At 49.5% G+C, this 19553-nt stretch overlaps 1 protein-coding gene across 2 annotated transcripts in view; it reads left to right on the forward strand.

Annotated features, from left to right (window-relative positions):
* LOC127047633 (dedicator of cytokinesis protein 2-like) overlaps positions 1–19553 on the forward strand; it is a 408420-nt gene that overhangs the window by 18842 nt on the left and 370025 nt on the right. For both annotated transcript variants that reach the window (XM_050946070.1, XM_050946071.1), the window contains exon 9: positions 18554–18635. In XM_050946070.1, coding sequence (XP_050802027.1) covers positions 18554–18635 — 82 coding nt within the window. The remainder of the gene's footprint in view (positions 1–18553; positions 18636–19553) is intronic.

Raw genomic sequence — 19553 nt, forward strand, 5'->3', positions numbered from 1 at the left:
CCCTGTACGCGAACAGCAGGTGAGGTAAGTACTTGTCCCAATCCTGCGGGTGCTGGTTCATAAATGTTTTTAGCATCATCTTCAGCGTCCCGCTGAACCTTTCTACCAGCCCGTTGGACTGGGGGTGATACGCTGAGGCCCAGTTGTGCTGGACCCCACATTTCTGCCATAAGGACCGGAGCAGGGCCGACATGAAGTTGGACCCTTGGTCCGTTAAGACCTCCTTGGGGAACCCCACCCGGCTGAAAATTGTCAGCAGTGCATCTGCCACTGTGTCTGCTTCGATAGAGGACAAGGCCACCGCCTCGGGGTAGCGAGTGGCAAAATCCACCACCACCAGGATGTATTTCTTCCCTGACCGGGTCATCTTGCTGAGGGGTCCCACTATGTCCATGGCCACCTTCTGGAAAGGTTCTTCTATGATGGGTAAAGGCCTCAAAGCCGCTTTCCCCTTGTCCCGGGCCTTCCCCACCCTCTGGCAGGGGTCACAGGATTGGCAGTACTGTCAGACATGGGTAAAGACCCCAGGCCAGTGAAAGTTCTGTAGCAGCCTCTGCCTGGTGCGCTGGATTCCCTGGTGCCCTGTGAGAGGGATGTCATGGGCCAGGTAAAGCAGCTTGTGACGAAACTTCTGGGGAACCACCAGCTGCCTCCTGATCCCCCATGACTCTACTTCCCCTGGGGGAGCCCATTCTCGGTACAGGAACCCCTTCTCCCACAGGAACCTCTCCTTGCAACCTCTCCTCATGGTCTGTACCGCACTAAGGTCAGCCCGGTCCCTGTGCTTCCGCAAGGAGGGATCTTTCTGCAACTCAGCCTGGAACTCAGCAGCTGGGACAGGGATGGGGACCGGCTCTCTCTTGCTGGCTGGGTCTGAGGCCGCAGCCTCTCTGAACCGTGCCCCTGGGCGTTCCCCGCTCCCTGGGTTAGGGTCCTGCACCTCGGGTCGAGTACCTTCCCCATTGTCGGGGTGCAGTGCCCTTTGCCGACTCTGACTATGAGTCACGACCAGGGCACTCTGGGTGTTACTAGGCCAGTCCTCGAGGTCCCCTCCCATTAACACATCAGTGGGCAAGTATCGGTGTACCTCCACATCCTTGGGGCCCTCCTTGGCCCCCAATTTTAGGTGTACCCTTGCCACGGGCTGTAATAACCTTAGTCCCAGATTTGGACCTTAGCGTCCAAAATATGGGGGTTAGCATGAAAACCTCCAAGCTTAGTTACCAGCTTGGACCTGGTACCTGCTGCCACCACCCAAAAAATTAGAGTGTTTTGGGGCACTCTGGTCCCCCTGAAAAACCTTTCCTGGGGACCCCAAGACCCAAATCCCTTGAGTTTCACAACAAAGGGAAATAATCCTTTTTCCCTTCCCCCCTCCAGATGCTCCTGGAGAGCTACACAGACACAAGCTCTGTGAAACTACACAGAGTGACTCCCCCTCTCTGCTTCCAGTCCTGGAAACAAAAAGTACTTTCCTATTCCCCCAGAGGGAATGCAAAGTCAGGTTAGCAATCCAACACACAAATCTCCCCTGATTTCTTCCTCCCACCAATTCCCTGGTGAGTACAGACTCAATTTCCCTGCAGTAAAGAAAAACTCCAACAGGTCTTAAAAGAAAGCTTTATATAAAAAGAAAGAAAAATAAGTACAAATGTTCTCTCTGTATTTAGATGATACAACACAGGGTCAATTGCTTAAAAGAATATTGAATAAACAGCCTTATTCCAAAAGAATACAAATCAAAGCACTCCAGCACTTATTCATGCAAATACCAAAGAAAAGAAACCATAGAACTTACTATCTGATCTCTTTGTCCTTACACTTAGAAACAGAAGACTAGAAAGTAGAACTACTTCTCCAAAGCTCAGAGAAGGCAGGCAGCCAGAAAACAAAGACAAAAACACTCAATTCCCTCCACCCAAAGTTGAAAAAATCCGGTTTCCTGATTGGTCCTCTGGTCAGGTGCTTCAGGTGAAAGAGACATTAACCCTTAGCTATCTGTTTATGACACGCCCCCCAAATTGCAGACAGTGGGGAAGCTCACTGGCGGCGATTTCCTTCTAGAACTTGAAAATAAACAGATTAATACAACACATACCTCTTTACATATACTCCTAAGTATATAACTAACAGACTTCTACATTTTAAGAACACTTTTTAACTACTGAATTATGGGAAACTCTCACGGGAGAGTGCATCAGCAACTTTATTAGAAGCTCCTGTGATGTGTTGAATTTCAAAATCAAAATCTTGGAGAGCTAAACTCCAACGAAGAAGTTTCTTGTTGTTCCCCTTGGCAGTATGAAGCCACTGTAGTGCAGCATGGTCAGTTTGTAGTTGGAACCGCCGTCCCCAAACATATGGGCGTAGCTTTTCCAGGGCGTACACAATGGCATAGCATTCCTTTTCACTGACTGACCAGTGACTTTCCCTCTCAGACAGTTTCTTGCTGAGAAACACGACAGGATGGAAGTTGTGATCTGTTGCTTCCTGCATGAGCACCGCTCCTATACCACGCTCAGATGCATCTGTGGTTACTAGGAATGGCTTGTCAAAATCCGGGGCCCTGAGCACAGGGTCAGACATGAGCGTTGCCTTAAGTTGGGTAAAGGCCTTTTGACACTCATCAGTCCACTTAACTGCATTTGGCTGGGTCTTTTTGGTCAGGTCGGTCAGTGGGGCAGCGATTTGGCTGTAGTGGGGTACAAATCGCCTGTAGTATCCGGCCAAGCCTAAGAAGGATTGGACCTGCTTCTTGGACCGTGGGACAGGCCACTTTTGGATAGCATCCACCTTGGCCTGTAGGGGGTTTATGGTTCCTCGACCCACCTGGTGCCCCAGGTAAGTCACTCTGTTTTGGCCTATTTGACACTTTTTGGCCTTAACAGTTAGTCCTGCCTGCCTGATGCGCTCAAAGACCTTTTCCAGGTGTAGTAGGTGTTTGGGCCAGGAGTCTGAAAAAATGGCCACATCATCGAGGTAGGCAACTGCAAATTCTCCCAGTCCAGCTAGTAGACCATCTACCAGCCTCTGGAAGGTGGCGGGTGCATTTCGAAGGCCGAAAGGAAGGACATTGAATTCATACACCCCCGCATGGGTGACGAATGCTGACCTCTCCTTGGCAGGTTCATCTAGCGGTACTTGCCAGTACCCCTTGGTTAAGTCTATTGTAGAGATGAACTGGGCACGTCCCAACTTCTCCAATAGCTCATCGGTACGTGGCATTGGATAGTTGTCCGGACGAGTTACAGCATTTAGCTTACGGTAGTCCACGCAAAAGCGTATTTCCCCATCTGGTTTGGGTACCAGAACCACTGGAGATGCCCATGCACTGGTAGATGAGCGGATTATACCCATCTGTAGCATGTTCTGGATCTCCCGTTCTATAGCAGCTTGGGCATGAGGAGACACTCGGTAGGGTGGGGTTCTGATTGGGTGAGCATTACCTGTATCAATGGAGTGGTATGCCCGTTCAGTCCGTCCTGGGGTGGCTGAGAACAATGGGGCGAAGCTAGTGCACAGCTCCTTGATTTGTTGCCGCTGCAGACGTTCCAGGGTGGTTGAGAGGTTCACCTCTTCCACGCCACCGTCTTTTTTCCCGTCGTAGTAGACACCGTCAGGCCACTCAGCATCATCTCCCTGGACTGTAAACTGACAAACCTGTAAGTCTCTGGAATAGAAAGGCTTGAGAGAATTAACATGGTACACTTTAGGCTTTAGTGAGGAATTGGGAAATGCTATGAGGTAGTTTACAGCTCCCAGGCGCTCTTGGACCGTGAAGGGCCCTTCCCATGATGCTTCCATCTTATGGGCCTGTTGCGCCTTCAAGACCATAACCTGGTCTCCTACCTTGAAGGACCGATCTCTGGCATGTCTGTCATACCAGGCCTTTTGCTCTTCCTGAGCATCCTTTAGATTCTCTCTAGCAAGGGCTAAAGAGTGTCGGAGGGTGCTTTGTAGGTTGCTTACAAAGTCCAGAATGTTAGTTCCTGGAGAAGGCGTAAACCCCTCCCATTGCTGCTTTACCAACTGTAATGGCCCCTTAACCTCGTGACCATACACAAGTTCAAATGGTGAAAACCCTAAACTGGGATGTGGTACAGCCCTGTAGGCAAACAGCAACTGCTGCAACACTAGGTCCCAATTATTGGAGAATTCGTTGATGAATTTTCGTATCATGGCCCCCAAAGTTCCATTGAACCTTTGCACCAGGCCATTGGTTTGATGGTGGTACGGGGTGGCAACCAAGTGATTCACCCCATGAGTTTCCCACAGTTTTTCCATGGTCCCTGCCAGGAAATTAGACCCTGAATCTGTAAGGATGTCAGAGGGCCAACCTACCCTGGCAAAGATGTCTGTTAGGGCCAGGCACACAGTGTTAGCCCTGGTGTTGCCTAGAGCGACTGCTTCTGGCCATCGGGTAGCAAAGTCCACTAAAGTCAGTACGTACTGCTTTCCTCTGGGCGTCTTTTTTGGGAAAGGGCCCAGAATATCCACAGCTACTCGCTGAAATGGGACCTCAATTATGGGGAGTGGCTGGAGAGGGCCCTTGACCTGGTCTTGAGGCTTTCCCACTCTTTGGCATACCTCACAAGACCGGACATACTTGGCAACGTCCTTGCCCATCCCCTCCCAGTGGAAGGACTTCCCCAACCGGTCCTTGGTTCTGTTCACCCCAGCATGGCCACTGGGATGATCATGGGCTAAGCTTAAGAGCTTCTCCCGGTACTTAGTTGGAACCACCAACTGTTTTTGCGGCTGCCATTCTTCCCGGTGTCCACCAGAAAGAATTTCCTTGTATAAAAGTCCTTGGTCTATAACAAACCGGGATCGATTAGAAGAGCTGAGAGGCGGTGGGGTGCTCCGTGCCGCCGCCCAAGCTTTCTGAAGGCTGTCATCCGCTTCCTGCTCAGTCTGGAACTGTTCCCTTGAGGCTGGGGTCACCAGTTCTTCCTCAGACTGTGGACTTGGGCTTGGTCCCTCTGGAAGCGATGTAGGTGATGGGGTTGTTTCCGTTGCTGGTGAACCGCTCTCCGCTGGTGCACCTGAGGGTATTTCAGGCTCTGGCTGAGCCTTTTGGGTATGGCTGTCTGTTGCTTCTGCCAGTTTTGGCTCGCTGGCGCCCTCTGGCGTTGAGTTTGAAGATGTAGTTGCACTTGCTGGTGCTGGTTGTTGTTCCAGTTCCGGGCCTGGGACTGGAGATGCTGTGGCTGTTTCAGTGGTAGGCATGGAATCCGGGTCCACTACCTCTGTCTGGGTCTCTGGTAACACAGACGGGGCCTCTGTGGACGGCTCAGGAACAGGAATGGGTCTGGAAGCTTGCCTGGTTTGGCTACGTGTAACCATTCCCACTCTCTTGGCCCGCCTCACCTGGTTGGCCAAGTCTTCCCCCAGTAGCATGGGGATAGGATAATTGTCATAGACTGCAAAAGTCCACATTCCTGACCAGCCTTTGTACTGGACAGGCAGTTGAGCTGTAGGCAAGTCTACAGCTTGTGACATGAAGGGGTAAATTGTAACTTTGGCCTTTGGTTGATGAATTTGGGGTCAACGAAGGATTGGTGGATAGCTGACACTTGTGCCCCCGTGTCTCTCCACGCAGTAACCTTCTTTCCGCCCACTCTCAAATTTTCCCTTCGCTCCAAGGGTATTTGAGAGGCATCCGGGCCTGGGGATCTTTGGTGTGATGGTGGTGTAATGAATTGCACTCGCATGGTGTTCTTGGGACACTTGGCCTTGATATGTCCCAGTTCATTACACTTAAAGCATCTTCCATCTGATGGGTCACTGGGCCGAGGTGAGTTACTGGAGACTGGTGAGGTTGAAGGGTAGGGTATCTGTGGCTTTACTTGGGTGGTATGTGGGGTCTTTGGCTGTCCTCGGTTGTAGGGTTTATGGTCTGTGTGCCCCCTGGGGTAATCGTTCCCCTTGACAGTAGCTTTCTTGCTTTCTGCCAGTTCCATCCATTTGGCTCCAATCTCCCCCGCCTCAGCGATATTCTTGGGGTGTCCATCTTGTATGTACCGTGTGATGTCTTCAGGAACACCATCCAAGAACTGCTCCATTTGTATGAGGAGGTTCAGTTCTTCCAAGGTTTGAATGTTGTTTCCTGTTAGCCAGGCCTCATAGTTTTTTGCAATGTAGTAGGCGTGTTTGGGAAATGACTCCTCTGGTTTCCACTTTTGGTTTCTGAAACGCCGACGGGCATGATCTGGGGTTATCCCCATCCTGTATCTGGCCTTGGTTAGAAAAAGTTTATAGTCATTCATTTGGTGCTTAGGCATTTCAGCTGCCACCTCTGCTAAAGGTCCACTGAGCTGTGACCTCAATTCTACCATGTACTGGTCTTCGGGGATCTTGTACCCAAGACAGGCTCTTTCAAAATTTTCCAAGAAGGCCTCGGTGTCATCACCTGCCTTGTAGGTGGGAAATTTTCCTGTGCTGTGGAGCAATATTTGGCACCGGGTTGTTAGGGTTGGCTGGCACATGCAGCCCAGCTTTTGCCAATTCCAGTTCATGTTTTCTCTGTTTTTCCTTCTCTTCATTCTCTTTTTGTTGTTTTTCCATTTCTTTTTGTTGTTTTTCCATTTCTTTTTGGTGCTTTTCCATTTCTCGGCGGTGGGCCACCTCTTCTTCTTCTAGTTTTCTTTTGTGTGCTGCCTCTTGGGCCGCCTGTTCTCTTTGGAAGGCTGCCAGTTTGATGCTTTCTTCCTTTTCTTTCATCTCCATCTCTTTTTGTTTTATTTCCAGTTGCTGTTTGTGTTTTTCCATCTCTCGCCTGTGTTCAGCTTCTTTGATTTGTTCTTCGGCCTCAATTTTTGCCTTAGAAGTCATGGTTCCTGTTTTCTTGGGTTGGGGTGCCCTCCGGTGTTTATCTTCTGAACTGCAGGTTCTGTTGCCTCCTGAAGTCTGCCTAGCAACAGTGCTTTTTGTCCTTTTCTCTCTCTAGCTAATGTTCAATGAAGGGAAACCAGAAAAACCACTTTATTTGCATTCATATAGTGCTGGTATGACTCTCAATGGGAGTGCTATTGTGTGACAAAAGACTGTTAATAGTCCTTAACGACTTCTGCTTAACATGCAAGCCACAAACTGCCAGAGAGAGCAGAAAAAAAAAATTTCTCTCTGGTTCCCTTTTAAAACCAAACTGTTTCTCTCTGCTAAAAAGCCCTTAGCAGAGAAAAGAAAAATATAATATTCCTACTGGCTTCTGGATTCTATCTATATCCCACCGGCTGCCACTCATGTAATAACCTTAGTCCCAGATTTGGACCTTAGCGTCCAAAATATGGGGGTTAGCATGAAAACCTCCAAGCTTAGTTACCAGCTTGGACCTGGTACCTGCTGCCACCACCCAAAAAATTAGAGTGTTTTGGGGCACTCTGGTCCCCCTGAAAAACCTTTCCTGGGGACCCCAAGACCCAAATCCCTTGAGTCTCACAACAAAGGGAAATAATCCTTTTTCCCTTCCCCCCTCCAGATGCTCCTGGAGAGCTACACAGACACAAGCTCTGTGAAACTACACAGAGTGACTCCCCCTCTCTGCTTCCAGTCCTGGAAACAAAAAGTACTTTCCTATTCCCCCAGAGGGAATGCAAAGTCAGGTTAGCAATCCAACACACAAATCTCCCCTGATTTCTTCCTCCCACCAATTCCCTGGTGAGTACAGACTCAATTTCCCTGCAGTAAAGAAAAACTCCAACAGGTCTTAAAAGAAAGCTTTATATAAAAAGAAAGAAAAATAAGTACAAATGTTCTCTCTGTATTTAGATGATACAACACAGGGTCAATTGCTTAAAAGAATATTGAATAAACAGCCTTATTCCAAAAGAATACAAATCAAAGCACTCCAGCACTTATTCATGCAAATACCAAAGAAAAGAAACCATAGAACTTACTATCTGATCTCTTTGTCCTTACACTTAGAAACAGAAGACTAGAAAGTAGAACTACTTCTCCAAAGCTCAGAGAAGGCAGGCAGCCAGAAAACAAAGACAAAAACACTCAATTCCCTCCACCCAAAGTTGAAAAAATCCGGTTTCCTGATTGGTCCTCTGGTCAGGTGCTTCAGGTGAAAGAGACATTAACCCTTAGCTATCTGTTTATGACACGGGCACCTTGAATGGGGTCCCGCCCACGCCCATCAGGGTCAGGTAGGTGTCGGGCACCATCCGATCTGAGGCCACCACCTCGGGCCGGGCCAGCGTCACCTCTGCACCCGTGTCCCAGTACCCAGTGACCTTCCTCCCATCTACCTCCAGGGAAACAATGCACTCCTTCCGGAGGGGCAGCCCCGCGCCCACCCGGTAAACCAAAAACCCGGAGCCTGGAGCATCCACAGGTGGTATGTTGCCAGCCCCCCTTTCCTGGGAATGTAGCCCCTCCTCCGATTGGGTTTTTACCCAGTCCACCCTCTGCGGGTTGGGTCTGCTTGGTCTGACCCTGAGCTTGGGGCACTGGGCCCGTATGTGACCTCGTTGGCCACAGCGATAGCAGCCCATGTCTCGTGGGTCCCCTTGAGTGGGTCGGAGGGACCTGCCGCTGGATGTTCCCCTTTTGGGGGGGTTCTCCATAGGACCCCACTGGGAGGTCCCATGATGACTGTCTCTCTGCGTTGAGGCAGGCTTGCTCCTTCGAGACTCCTCCCTGCCATCCCCTGCCCGACTGTCCACAAATTGGTCGGCCAGCTGGCCTGCGTGCTGTGGGTTCTCCGGCTTCTGGTCCATCAACCACAGCCTCAAGTCGGACGGGCACTGCTCGTACAGGTGCTCCAGTATGAATAGGTCAAGCAGGTCCTCTTTAGTTTGGGCCCCAGCTGTCCACTTGCGGGCATACCCCTGCGCCCGGTTGACCAGTTGTAGGTATGTGACCTCACGGGTTTTACGCTGGCTCTGGAACTTTTTCCAGTACATCTCAGGAGTCAGCCCAAACTCGCGGAGCAGGGCCTGTTTGAACAGTTCGTAGTCCCCTGCCTCCGCCCCTTTCAGTCGGCTGTACACCTCCACGGCTGTGGAGTCCAGTAAGGGGATGAGAACTGCGATCCTGTCTGCAGGGTCAACCCTGTGCAGCTCGCAGGCATTCTCAAAGGCCGTCAGGAAGGGATCTATGTCCTCTCCCTCCTTACGCCGGGGCAGCAAGTGCTTATCAAAGCTCTTTGTAGGCTTGGGTCCCCCCTCACTCACCGCAGCCGGGGCCTCACTTCTCCTCAGCTGGGCCAGGTCCAGCTCATGTTTACACTGTTTCTCCTTCTCCTCCCGCTCATGTTTACGCTGGTTCTCCTCATGTTTACGCTGTTTCGCCTTCTCCTCCAGCTTTTGCCTCTTTAACTCGAGCTTCTCCCTTTCATATTCCAGCCGCATCCGCTCCACGGATGCCGAGCGTTGCCGGGAGGCTCCCCTGCTGGCCGGGGGTGTCACGGTGCCCTCGGTATACACTGGGCTCCTCCCCGCCCTTCCCCTAGGCCTAGGAAGGGGGGGTCTTGGGAAGCCCTCGTCCGCCGGCTGACCACTCCCAGCGGGGACAGACACTGGTGCCTGCGCTGCATCTGCCCGGCTGCTTCCCTCAGAGACAGGGCTCCGTTCATTCATGCGGTCTCCCTGCTCCAGCTGGGCAATCAGCTGGTCCTTGGTGCATCTCCCTGGGTGCAGCCCCCTCTGCTTGCACAGCTCCACCAGGTCACACTTGCGCCGCTTGGCATACATCTTCCTGCTGGGCACTCACAGGCCGGGGTGCTCGCCGCTCCCCACGGTTTCCAGGGGGACCCCTAGTGCACCAACCCTTCGTGAGGTCACCACCTCTCTGCCAGGGTCGAGCTGCAGACTCCTCCGCCCCTGGGACCGCTCGCTGCAATCCCCCGGGGGACCCTGTTACTGTAAAGTCCTTCTCACTGGGCACACATTCCCAGGGGTTAATCACCCCTTCGTTTTACTGCTCCCCAGTCACTTACTGCAGGAAGCGCCGTCCACGGGGTGCAGTATATCCCACCTCTGCCACCAGTTGTCACGGAGTGTGGGGAGTCCGGCCCTGCACCCCTCTTCCTGGGACCCACAGTGACTCTTGGCCAGCCAGTAAAACAGAAGGTTTATTGGACAACAGGAACACAGGTTACAGCACAGCTTGCAGGCACAGTCAGGACCCCTCCACCGAGTCCTTCTGGGCTTTCAGGGTGCTTGGATCCTAGCTAGGATACCCTGAATTCCGCCCACACAGCCCCAAGCCCAAACTCAAACTGCTTCCCTCCTGCCACTCCCTTCCTTTGTCCCCTTCCCAGGCAAAGGTGTTGACCTTTCCCCTCCCTTACCTAGCTCAGGTTACAGGCCCTGGCATCGTCCATCCCCTGAAGTCCTCCCCTGCTCTCCCACTCCCCACACAGACAGTCCCTACTGCATCACATCATTACTGTTCCATATTGTGTTAAACGGACAAGGTCCTCCAGTGAGGTCTGGGGAACTGAGTGGGATAGCCAGGACAGGAACACCAGTTTGAAAGTGGGCTGGGATGTGGCTGCAGATCCAGCATTTAGAAATATTAAGGGTCTGAGCTATCCACATTTGCTGCTGGATAAAAGAATTGTCATTGTGGACTTCCCAGACCTTAAGACACCAACAGCCGAGGAACAGGCACCACCAGAGGCGCATGTTGGAGGCAGGGCCCTTCTGATTCTGACAACCTCAACTGAGGAAACTGCAGTCACAGTTTTATGTTCACCAGGCAGCAGCCGCTAGGCTCACTACTGCTTCTTCTTGGGCCTTGCTTTAGGTTGTCATCTGCTTCTGGCAACCCTTATGAGAACGTAGATTGTAAGGTATTGCAGGCTGTTCCTCTACCTTTTCTTCTGGAGTCACAATTGATTCTGCGTGGTCCTGAGGTGATGATTGGTTCACTGGGGGTGGTGCATTTTTACACGGCGAAGCATGTATCCACTCTGAGATGCCAGACAGTTTAACAGCCGTTGAGGTAGTAAGCAGTGCCTAGTGATTTTCTGATGTTCTTTAAGTTTCTTTACTACTTCTTTCTTGACTCTGGCTATAACAATGGCCTTCACACCTTTATCTTTCCCTGATGCATACATTCCTCATTTACACAAATAGATTGAGAATACAAACAGTAGTATTTTATATCGAGCAAAAAAGCATTGCAAATTAAATCTTGCTAAGTTTTACAATTAATAACCAAGACAATTTACATTGAGACCAGGCCTTCAGTGTTTCTCTAATTTACTTAACATAGACACAAAGAGAATCCTTTCTCTTACTACCTAAATTTTAAAACAAAGAGTTAGAGAGGGCCCAATTTGTAATGCATATGGGAAAACAGAATCTTATAGTCCCAGGGGGTCATTTCTTTCTGCTATTTAAAAAAGGTGGCTAGCAGGATGAAATCAAATTATACTTTAATTGTTATGGGACATTATAAAATCCTGCTCCTACATATCCCCCTTTTGACACTAAGATTATTAATCGCCAGTGTTACTTTTTATTTAGTCCACATAACAGAAAATACTGGGAGGTGATTTGGGCCTGTGGCTTTAGCTTTGCATATATTTGTTTTATTCACCAGCACATTTTAAACATTTCAATTAAACACATACAATTTAAAACCAAAAACAATTAGGAGTAGTAACATTAGTATGCCAGTAGTTGTGGGAGACCATCCAGAAAATATGTTATACCAATGGTAAGCTGTTATGTTTTTTGCAGTGGCAATTTTTAACATGTTTCCATTTGCGTGTATAATATGAATGGTCCAGTTTTTTACTTTTTTTTTTTAGGAACTATGTTACCTTTTTACCTTTTAACAGATGATTGGTAACTGTTTGCCATTCAATGCCAAGATTGATAGAGAACTCAACTAAATCAGTGCTTACAGTAAGCTGAGACTCTTGTGTTGTTGTTGTTGTGGCAAATAGTAAATGTGATTATTGGTAAACACAGTACTTACAGTACATTTACATTTGTCTTCTGGTGGGTTGCTAACACTTTTTAAACACTTTTTCCCAAGAATTAACACATACACATAGCCCATTATACAGTACTTTGGATTATCTGAAAGACTAAAATAACATTTTTCTACCCCTTTTGGGGTGGCATTGATTATTACTTAAAAGATTCCTTTCTTTTACAAATACCCTTGCTGATTGCAGGCAAAACAGAGGAAATACCCCATATTTTCCTGTGTGTTTTGTTCTATAGCCAGGCCAGGTTTTAATGGCTTCTACTTTTTAAGGGTTATGGGAAATTATTTCACGTTTAGTTATTAAATTTATGAGGTGGTGTACCTCAAGTTTTTCCTTTTATGTAGCAGACCAAGTCTGTAATGTTTTTCCTGCTGTGTTAAGCGTTAAGTTTATTCACAGGTAATAGCTGAGAAGCTTCATTACCATATTATTTTAAAGGATTTTTTCAAAAATCATACACACTATAAGTTGTTACAGGGGTACTTACTAACATTAAATTCATTTTAATGTTTAATATTAACAATAACATTAGCATCAAATCTATTAAAGATATCTTGTTATACCATGGCTTTTATGTAGGCAATTTGTTTGCTGACCAGGTATGTTTTTTATTTGCAGCTTCTTTTGTGCTGGCAGTTCTCACCTTTCTTTATCAGTTAAGTAATTTGCATTAACACAGGCTTGGCTTTTGGATTCAAAGCCATCAGCAGAGCTCAGACTCTGTCTTAACACACAGGGATCTGAAAAAGAAAACACAGCCTATTGCGGCTCTTTTTGGAGCCCTAATAGGATTTTAATTCAGCAGCACATTTCATTTGCATTTTTTTTTACCCCTTTCTAGAATATACACTGCACATGTCCTAGGGAAAATGCACATTCTTTTTATACTATAGCTTTTTAAAAACATCAGCCATATTAATTTTTACATAAGGTGTAATTGTTTCTTTTCTTCTTACAGAGTTTTTATGTACCCTTATCAAAGTGACAGTCTGATTACACAGAGCCATTTTAAAGCTGAGGCCATGGCTACACTCACACTTTACAGCGCTGCAACTTTCGCGCTCAGGGGTGTGAAAAAACATCCCCCTGAGCGCTGCAAGATACAGCGCTGTAAAGCCTCAGTGTAATCAGGGCGGCAGCACTGGGAGCGGGGCTCTCAGCGCTGCACGCTACACCCGTAAGGGATGTGGTTTACGTGCAGCGCTGAGAGCTCTCTCCCAGCGCTGCCGCTCTGACTACACTCACACTTCAAAGCGCTGCCGCGGCAGCGCTCCCGCAGCGATGCCAGGGCAGCGCTTTGAAATTCCAAATGTAGCCATACCCTCAGTGGTTTTAACATTGCTTCTTTTTGTTTTGTGCACCTCACCTCTGCTGTTGCTTTAGAGGGTTACTGTTAATTTTTTATTCTTTCATTACAGCTCTTATCTGCTATTGTTACCAAAAAAAAACCCCAAACAAACAGACTCCAGAATCTCTACCTATTCTTCTGATTTTGACTGCCCTATTGCAGCCATGACTTGGTCTTTATTTAAAAACATTTTAATTTTGTAAAGAATCAAGCTACCCCTTAAGGGTTAAATGCTAAATCCCAAAGCCAAACAACACTAATTACCTGTGTCTTGCAAAAAGGTCTGTCGGTTTTGCAACTTTGAATTAAAGAGTCAAATGAATTTGTAGTGGCATTAAAAACAAAAACAAAATTAATTAATCTTACACCTACAAAACAGGAGTTTTACAAACCAGATGTGCTGGTTTAGATTCTTAGAACTTTACATATTTTCACTGACAAATAGATACATACACATTTTCTTTTCCTTAACATTTATAGACTCATAGACTCATAGGTCAGAAGGGACCAATCTGATCATCTAGTCTGACCTCCTGCACAAGGCAGGCCACAGAACCCCACCCATCCAATTTTATACAACCCCTATCCCAGGACCGAGTTATTGAAATCCTCAAAAATGGTTTGAAGACCTCAAGCTGCAGAGACACCACCAGCAAGCGACCCGTGCCCCACGCTGCAGGGGAAGGCGAAAAACCTCCAGGGCACCTGCCAATCTTTACACTGCTTTGTTTTTACATAGCTGTATATATATTTGGATTATTTACAGGCATTCTTCTAGAAAAGGGCCCATTTTCCCTTCAGAATGGCTGCAAAGAAACCAAGAATTCTCTCTTTAACATGATCCTTTTTTAACATTTTTACAAAGTTTAACTGCTTAATTCTCTTCAGCCTCTGTAGAGTTAACTTTTTACTCTCTTTCCTTAAATCACTTGTTTATGTCCCAAAATGACACCTTTATCACCTCAGATTTCACCATTTTAAGTATTGTTCCAGAGGTTTATACCTGCACTTACTGCTTTTCTTACTCCTGACACTATTCCCTTAGGGCTTCCAACCTGTTTTTTTATCTGTTGCTTGCCTGGGCCCGATCCTGCTTTTTCCAATGAACTGTTTGTGAGTGATATTGTGGTCATTTCACAATTTTGAAAGAAATGTTTGAGGAAAGGGACCAGGAAGGGTGGGGGCTAGTTGAGGAGCCCATCCTCCTTGCTGAATTGGTAGTGGAACACTAAAGAATCAGTTTTTGAGGCAGACAACAAAGGGGAAAAGAACAAGGGGCTTTTTGTCCTTTTTACAATGAGATGGGAGTATGAAGGGGGTTGGATCGATCCGGGGTTTGGAGAATGGGGTAAAGGAACGCTCGGTCTGGTGGTGGGAGAGGAGGCTTTTAATAAAGCTTTTAACTTATTATTTGAATAATTGAGAGAGGCGAGTTTTGATTCTGTCCACCTACGATTTGCCTCTACCCACCACTGCATGAAACAATTAACCTCTCCTTTAGCCAATTTAGTTTTAGGTTGGCTGAGTTTGTCCTTTAAGATGTCCACTCAATCTTTGTTCCAAGATTTTAGCAGTGGCCACTGAGTTTTAGGATCCCCCTGACTTAGCCTAGACCATTTTTCCAGAAATTTACAGGAGTCTGGACCCTTTTTACAGGAGTCTGGACCCATCCTAAATACATAAAATAAGCCGGCGTTCATTTAGGGAACGGTCCCGACTTAGATGTCTGGTTACCAATACAGGAGGACTTCACACACCAATCACACAAGAAGGAAATTCGGGTTCGTCAGAGCGATGCCAGGTTCAACACACAAAAGGAGCCCTCAGGCTACTGCCTCAATCGCCCTTGCTTTCACACCAGGGGTTTTACCCAAAGTGCAGTGCGGCTGCGATTGTGCAGATTCCACTCACTCAGACCGTGGGGACAGGAACTCCTTGGTCGGCCGATCCCCGGACGGAGACGGCACCCAGACTCAAACACTCCACAGGAGGACGGATAGACACAGAGACAGGACAGCCCTCAGTCTGGACAAAACACAGAAATAATTACCTGACCAGATTCCTGATGTCTGATCCTGGGGTCCCTACCAGAACAGAATGGGAACCAACAGGTTCGATGGCGTAGACTTCACTGTGGTCATGCGCCTTTCCACCCTAGTGGAGGACCGCTCGGGCCAAATGCCCAGGTGCCGGCTGTCACGGTCATCCTACAAAAACGGTCAGGAATCACACAGCCCCAGTGAAAACGGTTGCCATCTCGGTAGAACCTCCAAATTGTCAAAGTTAGACTCAGGACTCAGTTTGTCAGACCACTCTGTTTTATTAGCACAGCGCTCTGCTAATAACATCCAGATAATGTGAGCACCATGCAAGACACAAACTATTTTATTTATACAGATAGAAGAGCGGGAATTAGACAAAGGGACAAAGAAAGCAAAACAGTAAAATTCACCTGGGGCACAGCATGCATATCCTACTTCCTTACTAACTCTTATCGATCTAAGGCTAATACTTCAACAATTGCCCTTAAATGGTGCAATTGTTCTATGTTAATGTCTGTATTCCTGACACCTGGATTGCAGCATTTCAACAATTTTGCTTAAAGGTACAGACAGCATTTCTTTAATCCTTTTTATTTTCACATTATAATTCATTCTACTTTCACACCATCAAGCCTCATAGTCACATGTAGCTCAAATGACAGGTGGGTGCTGGGGAGCCAAGGGCCAGAGTTCGGGCTCTGCAGAGGCCCTGTGTTTGTGGAAGCACTTTGTGGATCCATGTGATGGGAAGGGATTTGGGTGAAAGTGGTTTCCGGAATTTACTCAGAGACAAAACTCCCTTCACACAGGAGTGAGAGCGAAAAGCCCCGGGGTGGTCACCCATCACACACTGCAGCTGTGGGTCTCACCTGGGCTGGATTCTGGGCAAGCAGAAGGGGGGTGCTGCTGAAAGACAGAGGAGAGAGGGCAGAGACGGAGCAGTGCTTGGGGAAGGCCAGGCTGAGCCAGCGCCAGGCAGCTGAGCCAGGGCTGCAGGTTGGACAAAGGTGGCAGTGATGGACTTCCACTGAGCCAATGAGGCCCATGCTCAGGGGTCCCTGGACAATTGGGGACCCCCCAGAAAAATGGGCACCCCTGTTAGGTAATAAAGCAAGTCCTCACTCACCTCTCCAGCACCCGAGTTTGTGCGGAGTTGGTATGGGGCACACAATTCTGTCAGAGACCAGACACCAATGCGTTGATCAACGGGCTCACACTATTCTTAGCTCTAAAAAGCTTTAGATTAAGTGTGGCCCCTTTATTAGGGGTGAGCATTAATATTTATACACAGAAGTAAACAAAGTGATTAACAAAAGATAATGGTCATGCATAATTAATCAAGATTTTACAGGAAAAGCAAGTTAACAAGTAAATGCATAGAGATAAAGGCTAATGGCTACTAGGGAAAGGGGGTGTTATGAGTAGTTTGCAGGTCAGTGCTTTGTTCAAAAGGGTTCAGGAAGGATTATGCAGAGACAGTCAGTCTGGGTGTGTTTTGGCTCCCCAAAGTTCACCAAAAGTTTAGACCCAACACCCCCACACTCTGACCTGCTTCACCCACCCTCCTGGCGCTCCTGCCAGGGAGCGGGGAAAGCCCCTGCGCCCAACCCCATTTCCCTGGCAGGAGTGCAGGAGGGGGGACAGGGGGTCCCCACTTGCTCTGGCCCAGGGCTGTACAAAACAGTAATCCCCCTCTATCCAGGACAGCGGGCACCAGCCAGGGAGCAGCTTCAGGGCTAGCAAAGCTGGATTGCAGGGAGCGACACAGGGGTCCCTCCAGAGCAGAGCAGTACGCAAACCAGGGAAGGTGTGAAAAGAGCTGATGGGAATGTGCAGTGCTTGCAGATGGGCTGGCTCTGAGGGGTTGGGAATGGGGGTGCTGGCTCCAATCCGGCCCCAGGATGGAGGGATTGGCTGGGTGGTGGGGGCAGGGAATGGGACACTAGCCTTTCATCTGAGGGGATGATGGTTCCTATCCGGCTCCAGGATGGAGGGACTTGCTGGGGGTGTGGGGAACAGGACATGGGGCCGGTCCTTTCCAGGGGGTGCTGGCTCCCATTTGGTCCCAGGGTAGGGACTGGATGGCTGAGGGATGGGGAATGGGACGTGGGGCCTGTCCCTTCCAGGGTTGCTGCCCAGTCCTCACTTCCCAGTGTCACTGGTTGGCCTCCTTACTGCAGCTCAGAGAGCAGGGTGCTTCCCTGCCCCCCGGGCTGACCACACCTGAGCTGTGCCGATCCGGGGCTTACAGAGAAGCCTGAGTTGTTTCCAGGGGTGTCATGTCCCACTCCGGAGAGAGAGTGGGAGCCTTGGCAGCCCCCTGCAGTACTTGGCCCAGAGCCACTCTGCCCCCTGGCGCTGCCGCCTCCTCCTCCCACGAGAGTCACTGCCATAGGCTTGGCTGTTAAACGGGGGTTGGTTCTTGGGCCCTGCCCCATGCAGAGCTCCGCTCCAGGGCTGTGTGGAGCTTGCCATGTGTCTGCCTCCTGTCCCACCACATGCCATGCTCCTCCAGAAGGAGGCTTGCTGAGCGCGTGCTTTGCAATCAGAGTCGGTTGCATCTCCAAGGCCCACGGCTCAGATGGGATCCCCAGTACCTGCATTAAAAGCGAGGAGGACTGTTAGGACAGGCAGCTTCCCACAGCGCCACCCAGAGGATTCAGGGGGCCTGGGACAAAGCAGTTTTGGGGGGCCCTTTCCATTAAAAAAAGTTGCAATACCATAGAATACTATAGTCTCGTAGGGGCCCCTGCAAGGCCAGGGTCCTGGGGCAAATTGCCCCACCTGCCCCTCCCCCGGGCAGCCCTGGCTTCCCACAGGGCTGTTTGAGTAGGACAGGGGCTGCCTAGGTTGTGCTGGATTGGAGAGAACAGAACATGTGGGGAAGGGGATAAAGCTTGGCCCTCGCGGTTTCTCTTTCACTGGGCTTGAGCATCTGACAGGGCCCTGTGTGGGAGCTGGCAGAGCCTGCGTCAGCTGCCCCATCACATCCCCAGGGTGCTGACCGGGCCTAGCCTCTTCTGCTCACAGACCCTGTGCTCCGTGGCTGTCCCCTCCTGTCTGTGAGCCAGAGGCCCAGAGCCACAGTCTCACCCGCCCAGCTCAGGAGAGCACCACCCCTTGAGAGACTGGCCAGAGCTGGATCCCAGGCTCCTGGCTGTGTCCTGCAGCAGCGAGTCTCCTGACGCTCTCGGATTCTCTTTGCAGTGAGAACTATCTGATCCGCTGGGCTAGCACGGGGGTCCCCCAGGACATCGAGTTGCTCAACAACCTGAAGGCCATCTTCACGGTGAGCACAGGTGCCCTCTTGCCCGGCCTGACAGCATGCCTCTTGCATCCAGACGCCTGAGCCAGGGGGCTGCACAGAGCCTGCCCCACAGGACCAGTAGCCCAGCAGTCCAGACATGGATGGCAAAATGCCGGATGAATGTGTCTGTCTAGTTACAGGGATTGTTTATTTTTCACGATATGCCTACCATCCCTCACAGCTGGGTCACCATGTCCCCCCCCTCCACCTGGGTCACCATGCCCCTCCCCATCCTCACCGCAGTTGGGCCCTATGCCCCTCCCCCACCGCAGCTGGGCCACCATGCCCCTCCTCATCCTCACCAGGGCTGGGCCACCATGTCCCTCCCTGACCTTCCCCCACCTGACTCCCAGCCCCCCTCTCCCCCCTGCTCCCCCTTGAATGGCCCTTGGTTCCAGTGCTCTGCTAGGGTGACCACCTCTGCTGGATGAAAATAAGGGAAAACCACGTGACAAATGCGGGATAACACTTTGTTTTAAGGAACATTTTAGGGAAACCCCAGCATGCCATGTATTCCTCTCTCACATCTACATTTCTACTGCCCTTTAGTATACACCTGCAATTACTTGACACAGCAACTGAATGTTTAAAATGGTCTCTAGCATCAATTTTAATACATTTCAGTCCATCTGAAAAGAAGCAGTGTGTGCTCACCCTAGCTTCTGGTTCCTCCTTTAAATCTTTCCTGTGGCCCATTTCCTCTGTGACACTCAGACACCAAGGCCCCTAACTGCCCCCCTCCCACCGGGCTTTCCTGTGGGCCCATCTCCTCGGCTGGGGCTTGCCTTGGTTTCTCGCAGGCCCCAGGCAGGGGAACAGAGGGGATGTGGCTCCTACTGACCAAGGCCTGATCTGCACTAGGCACTTACATCCCTATAGCTCCGTCTTGCAGGAGTGCAG

The sequence above is a fragment of the Gopherus flavomarginatus genome, chromosome 3 (genome assembly GCF_025201925.1).
Source record: "Gopherus flavomarginatus isolate rGopFla2 chromosome 3, rGopFla2.mat.asm, whole genome shotgun sequence".
In the NCBI taxonomy this organism is placed as follows: Eukaryota; Metazoa; Chordata; order Testudines; family Testudinidae; genus Gopherus; species Gopherus flavomarginatus.